The sequence below is a fragment of the Mauremys reevesii genome, linkage group 12 (assembly GCF_016161935.1).
Source record: "Mauremys reevesii isolate NIE-2019 linkage group 12, ASM1616193v1, whole genome shotgun sequence".
NCBI classification, from domain to species: domain Eukaryota; kingdom Metazoa; phylum Chordata; order Testudines; family Geoemydidae; genus Mauremys; species Mauremys reevesii.
The window spans coordinates 12,070,153-12,082,379 of NC_052634.1; the positions used below are offsets into that span (position 1 = coordinate 12,070,153).

At 45.3% G+C, this 12,227-nt stretch overlaps 1 protein-coding gene across 18 annotated transcripts in view; it reads right to left on the reverse strand.

Moving 5' to 3' along the window:
• Positions 1–12,227, reverse strand: part of LOC120375737 (protein CEPU-1) — a 757,368-nt gene that overhangs the window by 676,589 nt on the left and 68,552 nt on the right. For all 18 annotated transcript variants that reach the window (XR_005586712.1, XR_005586711.1, XR_005586710.1 and 15 more), the window contains one exon: positions 3,934–4,023. Coding sequence is in view for 14 of the 18 variants with exons in the window: in XM_039496604.1 (XP_039352538.1) it covers positions 3,934–3,999 (66 nt within the window). In the remaining 4 variants the exon portion in view is untranslated. The remainder of the gene's footprint in view (positions 1–3,933; positions 4,024–12,227) is intronic.

Below are 12,227 nucleotides of genomic sequence, written 5' to 3' on the forward strand. Positions count from 1 at the left end.
TCCAAATCAAATTTTTATGGAATTTTTTGTTCCTCAATAATAATTTTCTATTTCAAACTTCTCATCCCAAATGGAGACGAAAACAAATTTGGAAATATTAAAATCTCTGCAGGTCAGAAATTCCATTATTTGATCAGTTCTGCATGAGTGACGACTTAATCTACGTCTCATCCAAACTGCAGCATAGTGGCCCTGACCTTATGCTGGGAAAATAAGTTCAACACTCAGAGGGAAGAGTACCCCATGCTAATACTCCAATAACTTAGCTATAAGAAGTTCTTGGAGGTCTCTCATCCAGCTATTGCTCCCTTCGACTGGGAGAGATGATAGAAACATAACAGAAGAGGATAAACTGTGACATCAAATCCTCTTTTTTTTTACGGCAGCTAGTATAAAATATGGAGAGAAGAAAAGATCTGGCACTATTTTTGTACCTAGATGGTGCAATCCCCATAGCAAGACTAACTCTTGGGTCATCTTTGGCCCCATATATGACACTGTGGCATTTAAAAAGCCTGTGGAAAAAATGATACTGAGATATTTGTGTTTATCTGAATAATGCAGTTTGGGGCTGTATTCAGGTTTCCATGGAACCTAAATGTACAGCGCTAATTGTTATATAAATATTAATTATAAAACTAACTGGCTATTGTATGTGCAACTCTATATACACATTCTCCCTCTCACATATAGTATCACTGTCCTCTACTGAATGGAATCAGAAGATGCTGACCTGTGTGTCATAGGCTTTATACTGCTCAAGGAGAGTCTCTTTTAGCTCAAGGGGAAGGGGTCTGTGCTTTTACAGTAGGACAATCCAAGTTCTAGCCCTACTATTGCAAGGGCGTTCCAAGTGGCCATGGTGTGCAGCAGAGGGACTGCTCTGAAGACTTAGATGCTACATTTTTGTAGTCATCCTCATACCATCTCCAAAGGATGTAAAAATAGCTGGTTAGGTGTTCTTTCCTGGTCCGTCAGAGCCTAGGATTCAGACACTGACCTTGCTTGAGAGGCGAGATTGGGAGCTCAGAACCTGTCAGCTTCACTATGATTGGCTTGGCTGTTATGGGGTCAAGAGAACCTTATTTAATAAAGATTACTCAGTACTGGGAGTGAAAGCCTTTGGAGGGCGTTGAGAACGTATTTACTCTGATGCTAGAAAAGTTGAGATAAAAAAAAACCACCACCACCAAAACTCAGGACCCAATTATGCTCTGGAAATCCACAAGGGTTGCACCAGCTTTTACACCGGGTCTGATTATGGCCCATCTTCTAATTATTGGAAAATCTTTAGTAGTTTCTAGCTACAGGATTTTTTGAGCTTTGCAGGAAGGCAGAGAAAAAAAATATTACAAAGCACTTTCTGTGCCGAAGATGCAATTCAGGGGCTTGCAATGCATCTGTAGATTTTTTTAAATCCACATCTCCCAGCCTTTAGTTGCGGAAAGGGAATCAGGAGAACAACGGAGGCGCAGAATTCATTCTGGGAGGAGGGGGAGGATTTCAATGCTTTGGGACTATGCATATGGCTCCTTGCTTCCCTCCATCATCCTACTGTCCCAAGCTAATTGCATTCGCTGCATGTTCCTTCTCCCTCTCTCCTGTCTCCCCACCCCCAAGTCTTTAATGGCTGGTGGTGTTATACAGCAGGCTCAAAGTGCGTGAGAGATTAGTTCTGTAACCTGCCCACTGAAGTCAGGAGAAAACAGAATGCAGTAGATAGAGGGAAAACCACAGCTCTTGTCAAGAGCTCAGGAGTACAAGCAAGTAATTTTTCTCTCCCTATTTCAGTTGGACGTTGTTGTTTACGTTAGCACAAGATGCTGTAACCTGTCTTCCCCGCCGTGCAGCTGTATCATCAGCAAAATGGAGAGAGGAGATGCCAGGAGAAGGCAAGAGCAATTTAAATGGGATCCTATTGAACTTTCAGTAGGATACCGAAAAATATATAAGTTAATGGGGGAGTTGCGACTAGTCTGTTTCAAATAATTCCAGTGGGGCAGGGAGGAACAACACTGGAATAATTAGCAGCTGCTATCAGAACAGTCAGTGAACTAAATGCCAACTTCCCCTGCCTATTGAGCAGCACTTTATTTTCAGGGTAGGGTGTCTGAGATGGAATTGGATGGCAAGCACACTGCATCGAGTGATTCAAAATAAAAAAAAAACCACAAACCCTAGGATTCATTTAAATGTTATCAATTCCCTCTCACTTTTTATTTACCTCGATTTCTCCCCCTCCCTCCCCCCTGTGCCTTTTCTCTTTCTGCCTTTCCTCTTCCATTTCTCTTTCATTCTCCTCTTCCCTTTATCCTGTTCTCTTTCTTCCATATTATTTGCATTGTGATAGCACCTCAAGGGCCCCAGTCACAGACCAGGATCCCACTGTGAAAACACAGAACAAAAAGACAGTTTCCACCTCAGAGAGTTTACAGTCTAAGGGATGATAGTATCTGCATTCCAGTAGTGCTTGAGGGGCCTAACCTAGGGCCAGGGCCCAGGGTGCCAGGCACTGCACAAACACAAAGTTAGAAGCAGTCCCTGATTAAAGTCTCAACAGGCAAAGGATGGGAGGGGAACCAGGCCCAGAGAAGTGCATTGCCCAAGATTGCACAAATCAGTGGCAAAAGCAGGATTAAAACTCAGGTTTCCTGACACACAGTCCTCTGTCCTCTCCACTAGGATGAAATGGAGGCAGGCACAAGGCAAATAGTGTCTCTCTGTTCTAACCTCACATACCCAGATCATGAAATTATCCTACTAACATGAAGAGCCCAAGGGCTGGTCTAAAGCTTATTGAAGTTGGTGGAAAGTCTCCCACTGACTGCAATGGGCTTTGGAACAAGCCATGAGAGCAAAAGTTAGCATGGTGGCAGATCACCACACTTGGTATCCAAAACATGCACGTCTGACGCAAATTATGAACCCAGTGTTCTACGGCACACGTTTCCAAACACAGAGAGAAAAGAAAGGAGAGGGTTTGGGGGCATTAGCTGAGAAGTGCAACCTTTGCAACATGCGCTCAAGCCATTGATATGTGTTTGCAAGCTTAGGGTCAGATTGGGATACCCTTTATGTTGAAAGTCCCAATAATATCAGTGGGGATACTTATGGAGTAAGGGTATCACAGTCTGGTTCTTAACAAGGTTCTCCTTGTATTTTAAGTACCAAGGCGAGGCAAAAATGAAACATTTACAAAGAGAACATACAGGAGGTAGGGAAAATTTCTGCCCTGAGAGAGAAGGGCTCTGTATAGAAATGCTTATGACCCTAAAAGTGAAAAACAGTCTCTGAGATCCCAGGACTTTTCAGTTGTGAGGAAATGCTATTTTCTTTGCCTAACAGTCAGAATTTCTCGAGGGTGACAGATGCTTCCGGCCCTCGTACAAAAAAAAAAAGTTGATACCTTTAAAGCCTTTTCAGAGTGTGAGGTCTGCATCTGAACTAGTGCTGTGGAGTCAGATTCCACTCGACTCTGAGTCAGTGCTCAAACTGGAGAGGGGGGAATAAGGCAGTTGTTCCATGCTCCCCAATTATCCCTAACGGCTGGATGAAAAATGGGCAATAAATGGCAGAGAGGGTTTTAATGAGTGGTAGAGCTATTCTAGGAATTACAAAGGATTTCACATATTACTTCCAGTAATTCAGGCAGCAAAAGGTAAGCAAAAACCAGGATAGGTTCCAGATACTATACTAAGCTTGAAACATAAACCCTTCTCCCTGTTTGAAGGTCTCTCTAGAAGAGCTTTGAAATCTGGATGGAATATGACTACCTAAATGGTGATTTTGTTAGGTCAGCTGAAGTCACCCTCACTATACAGATATCCTCTGCACCACACGAACGTTTAAAGCATAATGCAGGAAGTCTTTTTAAACATACTGCATAAAGAACTGATTTCCAATCAACGTATACAGTCATACATGCTATTGTACCTGGGAGATGGGCTCTTGTGCAGAAGATAAGGAACACTCAGGCAATCCAGGCAAAAGAACTGGCATATACACAGGTCCAGTGAGTCCAGCCTAAAAGATGTGAAGAGGACATTAGTTATGAATATGGTTTGTTATTTGTATGACTACAGTCATGGAGCAGGACCCCATTGAGTTAGGTGTTGTACAAAACAGATGGTCTCTGCTTGAACTAAGGTTGAGAGAGTTTATTGACTGCTAGTTGTTCTGGTAACCATTTGTGAGCGAGGTCAGCACGGAGAAAAGATGTAGCCTTCCAGCCTCTGGAGGGCAAGTTCTCTACCCACTGAGCTGGTACAGCACAGGTAGTTGCAATGAAAGCTTCCCCCATCTCCTGCCCAGTGCTAATGCCCCTCAGTCCTGAGCTGGAGGATGAGAGGAGTTTGGGGTCTAGGGCCCGATGAATCCTTGGCCCCTCTGCTGAGACATCCAGCAAGCGGGCCAGTTTCAGCGACTGTTGTTACAACATGAACATTTTGATTTAGAGCCGAATTTTCAGAAGGGGCATGTGACTCCAGGTGCCTGGTTTTTAGAGGTGCTGAGCACCTTGATCTCCCACTGAATTTGACCTGAGTGATAGCTGCCCAACTCTTAGAAAACCAGGCCAAAACTGGGCAGCCAAAAATGGAAGCCATCCAAATCCGAGGGTAGTACTGAAAAACGCAGCCTTGCTCTTTATACAAGAGATGGGCCGAAAGCAACTCCCACCCACCGAGGGCCGAACAGGGCTGAACTTTGAGGCAAGCTGATTTGATGCCAGGCAGAAGAGAAGCTTGAGAAAGTAGGATTGAGGGAACCGGAGGATTGTGCCCTTGTGTGTGCCTAGACTTGGTAATGTGGGGATGACTAAGAGACAGTGAAGTGAGTTTAATGTACAATAGACAGGCACTGCCCTGTAATGAGCTGTGGCCAGAGGAACCCAGAAAGAGCTATTACAATGTTTCATCCTAGGTTACTGGGAGCTCCTTAAATCAAGGCACTGACTGACACACCATAATACATGAGTTTTATTGTCCATTTCTGTGCTACACAGGTATCCACACGTCATTGACTAGACTCTCAAAGTCCTGTCCCTGCATGCATGGGGCACAGAGTGAATCCAGCATGGATTCTCTGTCGATGGCTCCAGTGAAGATTTGCAAGATTGGATGCATTTGTATTATTCTTGCCAAATGCTATTCCCTCCTCTCCAGCAAGTGGCGGAAGTTCTCTTTAGAATAGATACTGATGGGTGTCCCAATCCACTTTCCAAAATTGCACACACATCTTTGTATGCACACACACACACACACACACACACCGGCCTGCACACTTTAGGACACATCGGGCTGCATCTCTTTGCACAGCCCCAGATGCAATCACCATCTGCATGAAGAGCACCATGGAAAAAATTCACTAACTACCCACAATATATATTCACTAATAAAAAATAAACTAAAAATATCAAGCAACCGAACAAAAACCAGTAGAAATAAAGGAAAGTTATAGCTGCTCCTGCGTTTTCCGAGGTGCTATTTAAACACGGAGAAGGGGAGGTGCACCAGCACAGCAGTTCAGCCTCTGGTCTGCAGAAGAACTGCCAGCACACAAACAACAAGGGGAATGGGGATAATTATACCTTTTGTCTTCACCTGCCATGCAGCGTGCATTGACTCAGCCTCCTTGTTGGGTTATGCTCTATCGCAGTCTGTCCATCTCAGCGTATGGGGTTTTATTCCCTAACACGTGCGATGCTAGAGGAGGGTTTCTTTGGAATAACCAGCAGAATTGTCATCTCAGTTTCTTTTCAAAAAGCAAACTCTATATGTTTTGTTTGGGTTTTTTAATAAATATTATCAAAGTTGGGTGGATTTAGGGCTCATAAAAGGAGGTGAGGATATTTGTGTTACAGCAGCACCAACCAAAACTGGCTTGGCTTTGTGCTAGGCATTGTACAAACACACCACAAGAGAGTTTGCAAAGGGTGGGAGGGGAAACTGAGGCACAAATCGGCATAGTGGTTTGCCAAAGGTGACACAGGAGCAGAGCCAGGAATTGAGCCCACAGCTCCTGGCTCTCAGCCCAATGTTCTAGTCACTAGTTCAGAATAAAGGTACAATACAAGTAACGCCACCTAGCTCTGCCAATGCATCACAGCAGCATCCCCTGCTATTTCAGACCTGGGCACGCACCCAGCTCTTCCAATAGCTTTAAATCCCATGGCACCTCCCTGCTATACCTGGCCTAGGAGTTACACAAAACACTTACAAATAACATATTTATTATAAATGCAGTCGGGTTTCTCCTCTACCCAAACGTGCAAGTGCCATTCTCTCAAGGGAGCCCAGTGTCTATGGCCCAGGGACTCCACTCACAATGGAAGAGTCATTCAACTCTATACCCTTACTTTGTAGGAGGTCATAGTGTCCCTTTGTTTGCCTGATGCATGCGAGTCAGCCAGTACATCACACAAAGCTCCAAACAGCCCCACAATTTCAAACCCTGCCTCTTTCTTAAAACAGCCCAACATAAATCGAATACATAGAGCAGGTCCTTTCTCTTAAGGCAGGGCCTCCTACAAACACCTACCTATTTCCTGCCTGTGTTGCTCTCTAACCAAGTTGACTGCTGGCTCTTTTATCGGACTCAACCTTCAGGTCACCTGATCCTCATTCCTCTTTTCCTTGGCTTCCGACCCATCACCTGGGAAGCAGCTGATTAGTCCCAGGGAAGGCTAAACCCAACTCCCTTAGAGGGCCATCCCACACGGTGACACTGATGTTCAATCAAATAGACTTCAACTTTACAGTCCTAATCAAGTCTGAGCCACTTGGGATCATTAATGATCCTTTAACACTTATCAAGTGAGCAAGGGGTATCCTCTCTAGGGGCTCAGTCAATATCCAGTTAATCTAATCCTCCCCCCCAAACACACACACTCCACCACCACCTGCAGTTTCAATTAAAGACAATGTCACAGTTCCAGGGTTTACTGCATCTTTGACACTGCCCCCGCATCTTCCTTGAGGGCGCCTGCTTAAGATTTTAGGCTTCCCGGCCTTCAGCTACCTCTCTAGGGACAGAAACCTGCAATTCTCTCCCTTCAGTTCAGGGGTTGAGGATGGCAGACCCTCTGCATCACACAGTGATTTCCCTAGCAGTTCTGACCAGGGAACCTGTGGTTAACTCTTTCTCCAGGGGTTATAACAATGTACACTAGTTACCAGCCGCCCTTCACAAAGAAAACTGCATTTCTTCTCCAGGCAAAAGCATTACAGGGAAGACATATACAAAATGAACAATCAAAGAATCTATATGCATGCTACAAGCTTATCAGAGGTCACCCCGACTCCAACATGGAGCTCTCGTGGATATCAGTCTTTCGAACCCCACAGCTGGGTTTATCCCCTTGGTTACAAGTTCACATCAGTTTTTATACCAGGAACCAGACACCAACTGGACAGTTCAGCTGTTTCTTTATACAATTTGGGCCTTTAACCTCCAATCTCTAGGAACAGTCGTGGGCTCTCACCTTAGGGCATAGCATCAAAAGGATGGGTTGTTTTTTTTGCAAAAAAGGGATTCCCCAGGAAATCCACTTAACGCTTATTGTCCTAAAAGTCCATGCACCTCTGGCACATTTCAGTATAGTCGTCTGAACTCCTTGCTCTTCCCAGGTCTCATGTCTGTCACAGACTGTCATCTTCACCTCCTGTCTTACACAGTTGTTGCTGCTTTGTTGTACACGGATAAATGGGTGCCACCCCAGAGTGATTCTGGGTTGTGAAGTGATTCTTGCCTGCGTACAAGGCTTGAGGTGCTCTTAGTATGGCAATGGGACCCTGGCAGTACATCTGCTTGAGTTAGAAGAAGTATCAATGTTCTTTTCCATATGGAGCCCCGCAGCTAGCTGGTGCCACTGAGCTAACCCAGGAGAGACGGGGTCAGCCTGGCCAGAAGATACACTGATTCAGGACAGACAGGGCCAGCGTTCGCTTGCAAATGAAAACCCACCCTGGCCCCAACTTACAAAGTGTTTTGGGATCCTCCAGGAGGAAAACTACTTTGGACATCGACGATACTCTGTTGTTATTATTAATCTATTGGGGCATGTGCCAATAGCAGCCCTGGCACCTGCGTGAAACTGGAGCATCTGGAGGATACGATAAACCAGAGTTGCTTTGATGCTGTCAATGAATGCAGCTTCCATCTTTAGCTGATTTCATCTAATGGGATAACACTCATAATAATAAATATTGTTAAAAATAAAAATCTCTCTAGCGATTTGAAATCTTGGGCACAGGTGTTCAGACTGCACAGTGCATGATAATTGGGTGACTCATTCATTAAAGAAAATGCAATTTAAATTCTATTACATTTTTAAAAACACAATGCTTCATTTTTCACTTTAGCGCCAGCATTAGCTAGACTCCCTCTGTGTTTAGCAGTAGGATTTTTATAGCGGTGGCCCCATGATACAGGCCTCCTCTGATCTGAACTCCTCTGGGGGCTTGAAATCCAAACTCAGAGCTGCAGTTTGCAAATCAGAGGCCTCTCCAATTTTTCCCCAATATCCACATTTTTTTTTAAAAAGGATATTGGGAAAAACTGGAGAGGGTGTAGAAAAGAGCCACAAAAATGGTTTAAGGGCTGGAAAAAAATGCATTACAGTGAGACACTTAAGGAGCTCAATCTGTTTAGCTTATCAAAAAGAAGATTAAGAGGTGGCTTTATTACTGTGTATAAGTACTTTCATGGGATGAAATCACTAGGGCTTTTAAGCTAGTGGAGAAAGGCATAATAGTGGCTAGAAGTTAAAGGCAGACAAATTCCAAATAGAAACAATTACTGATTTTTAACAGCGAAATGGATCAACACAGGTTACTGGGCTCAACACAGGTCTAACGGGGTGACATTCCAAGCCTATGATACATGCAAGCCCCCTCTTGGCCTTAAAAGCTATGAAAATAGCCCCTGGATTGATCACGGGAAGCACAATCCCAGAGCTAAACACTCTGGATCACTCAGGCATTTGAAATATTGATCTGAATTTTGCAACTTGAGCCTCTCATTAGGGATTTGCAGTACAAACACCAGGTAAGGCCCTGTCTGAAATTCAACTGAACCAAAGTCCCTGAAATCAGGAAAAACTCAGTTAACTCCCTTCCCCTAACGCTCCACTCCATTCTTTTATCATTTTCTTCTGCACTTGCAGACTCCAGGTGTGACTGAAAGAAGAACCATCGGCAGCACAATGGGAAAGACTGTCCTTGAAAGGTTCTTCCTACTAGCCCCAGTCCTGGAAAAAAAAAAAAAGTGATCTCCAGTTTTGGGTGTGCAGTTGCTGTGCCTGCAAAAAAACAAATCCACCAGAATTGGGTACTTAGGTGCTCTGAGCCCCAGCTTGTGCAAATGCTTGTTTGCTGATGTGGTTATTGACTGCAGTTAATGAAAACACACAAAGCTGCTTGTGCACAGTTTTTATGTGGCAATTTACTAGCTGGTTTGAAGCCATTTGAAAATTTGGCCCTCCAGTCAGCTCACGATTTAAGTCCACCCCTTCCAGGACAACAGACAGTCCAAAAGAAAATGGCCTTCGGCCTCAGCTCTGGGCCCCATGGTCCTGGGGCCTTCTTGTCTCAGGGCTTTGAAGATCCTTATCTCTTTCTCAGGAGCCTTCATCCCACAGTACCAGTGGCTGGTAGGGGAACCCAGGCCCTCCCACTACACCAGGTTCCAGCCTAGGGACCCTGTAACAGCAGCCAAGGTCTGCTCCATCCACCTTCTTGCTGCTGTTTCCCTGGGCTTCCTCCTACCCAGCCTGTCTCAGACCTTCTCCCCCACAACCTCTCTAAGTTAACCTGTCCCAGGGCTAAGACTCCAGGACCCTCCCTTGGAATCCCCTAACAGACTCAACCCATTGCAATACAAACATACTCCCATGTCTGCCCTCCTTGGGCTGGACCTCTCAGTTCTTCCTGCTCTGCTCCTCACTGAATACCAGTTCTTGCCTTTTTGTCAGGACTTCCCACCAGACCCTGCTCCACCCCAGTGGCTGCTCTGTGTCTCCCCTGGCCTCCTGCCAGACTCCTCATAGATTCATAGACTTTTAAGGCCAGAAGAGACCATCATGATCATTAGTCTGACCTCCTGCCCATTGCAGGCCACAGAATCTCGTCCACCCACTCCTGTAACAGACCCCTAACCTCTGGCTGGGTTACTGTAGTCCTCAAACCGTGGTTTAAAGACCTCAAGTTACTTAGAATTCACCAGTTACACTAGTTTAAACCTGTAAGTGACCCGTGCCCCATGCCACAGAGGAAGGTGAAAAACCCTCAGGGTCTCTGCCAGTCTGACCTGGGGGAAAATTCCTTCCTGATGCCAAATATAATGATCAGTTAGACCCCGAGCATGTGGGCAAGACCCACCAGCCAGACACCTGGGAAAGAATTCTCTATAATAACTCAGAGCCCTCCCCATCTAGTGTCCCTTCTCCAGCCATTGGGGATTTTTGCTTCAGGTAGTTGCAGATCGGCTACATGCCCTCGTAGGCAGTCCCGTCATCCCATCCTCTCTCAAGCTCTTGAAGCCACTTCAGTTTTTGCCCCCACTGCTCCCCTTGGGAGGCTGCTCCAGAACTTCACTCCTATGATGATTAGAAACCTTCATCTAATTTCAAGCCTAAACCTGTTGATGGCCAGCACTTCCTCTGCCCCATGTCTCACTATGCTAATCCCAGAAAGTGACTGCAGAGTTCCTCAGTGTCTGCCTACTGTCCCCGTCTGTTCTCAACTTCCTCTGTGCACCGAGCCGGACTTCACCCTCTGCTAAGCCTTGTCCACCCTCCAGGTGCGGCGTAGTGTGTTAATTGGTCTTTCAAGCCCACATTGTCCCATTGAGATCCCGTGTGGGGTACACACTGCTGCTTTGCAGAGCCCAGTGAATGGAATTTTTATATCGGTGTAAGTGATGTCAGAACCCAGGCCCCCAGTCAGTTATGGAAGGTTGCCAGTCAGGATTTTGACTGTCCTGTGCTGTACCTGAACCTCTTGACATATAGTTGCTTCGCTCTGAAGGTGGTGGCTGTATGTGCATGGTCACAAAATCCAGCTAACTGGTGTCCACTCTTGCTCTGGAGTCCTTCTGCCTCTCTTGATGTGATTATGTATTACGGCCCTGCAGAGTTGCTAGAAAGGAGGCCAATGGAAAAGAGGCAGGTTGGGTTTTTCTTTGACTGTTGATTCATCATGCGCCCGCTGATGTTTGCTGTCTCGCAGGCAGGCAGGTCTGATGGAGGAAATTGCTGCTCAACACAATCTGGAAGCTGCACCCGCTTTGGTCCGGTGCTTTTGCTCTCTGAATGGAATTCAGGCAGCTTCCTGGCACCGAAAGGCCTGGCAAGAACTTTGTTGTTTTGCCTCCGTGTCACAATGCCAGGATGGGAAGGGGAAAAACAACAACTCGCATCAACTCCCCACTCCCTAGCAGGTCCAGGTGGGTAATAGACAAGATGCCCCTGGAAACAGACAAAGCAAGAGCCATCAAAAAGCTCTCAGCCTAAACTTGGCAGCCTCCTCGCTTGAGAGACACAGCCACCGAGCCAGGAGATGGAGCAGCTCACCGGCATGGGCCTTCTGAATGGCTGCCGAATATTCCAAAGGGGTAAATTAAATACATTCATCTCAGTGAAAGTCACAATTGAAACATTTTCACTCCGCACAGAAGTTTCCTACAATCAACCTAATTTACTTCAATAATAAATGAAAAGGAATTTTCTTTTGGAATAGCAATCAGGGATGAGCTGCTGTGTGTCTGTGGTTCCCCCCCCCCCATGTTTTTTTTTAAAGCAAACTCCATTCAACTCATTCTCTTTAAATAAAGTGATTCCTTTATCTATTATTCATTTGAAATACAGAAAGAGGACGGCAGAGCATGTAGAATTATGTAGTTTATTTCTCACTGCTCTGGGGCGGATTCGAATAAAAAAGCAAAATACTTTCTCGTTAAAGATTCGCTATGCATGGCATTTCTATCTCAGACTTTCGTACTGTTGCCCATTACCGTAGTATCTGAGCAGAATCCTTTTCTGCTCTTAGCTTTTTAAAATTTGGTTGGCACATCTTGAATAATGCCAGCAGATTAAGGGCTAGCAGGTCTGCTAACTGCTTTGAGCAAGGTTGTTCGGAATTTTCGAGAGGTTTATTAACTGCTACACTGATCGCATGGGAAGCACTTTGGGGCAGATGTTAATTTAAATAATGCGTAATGTAAAGAGGTGG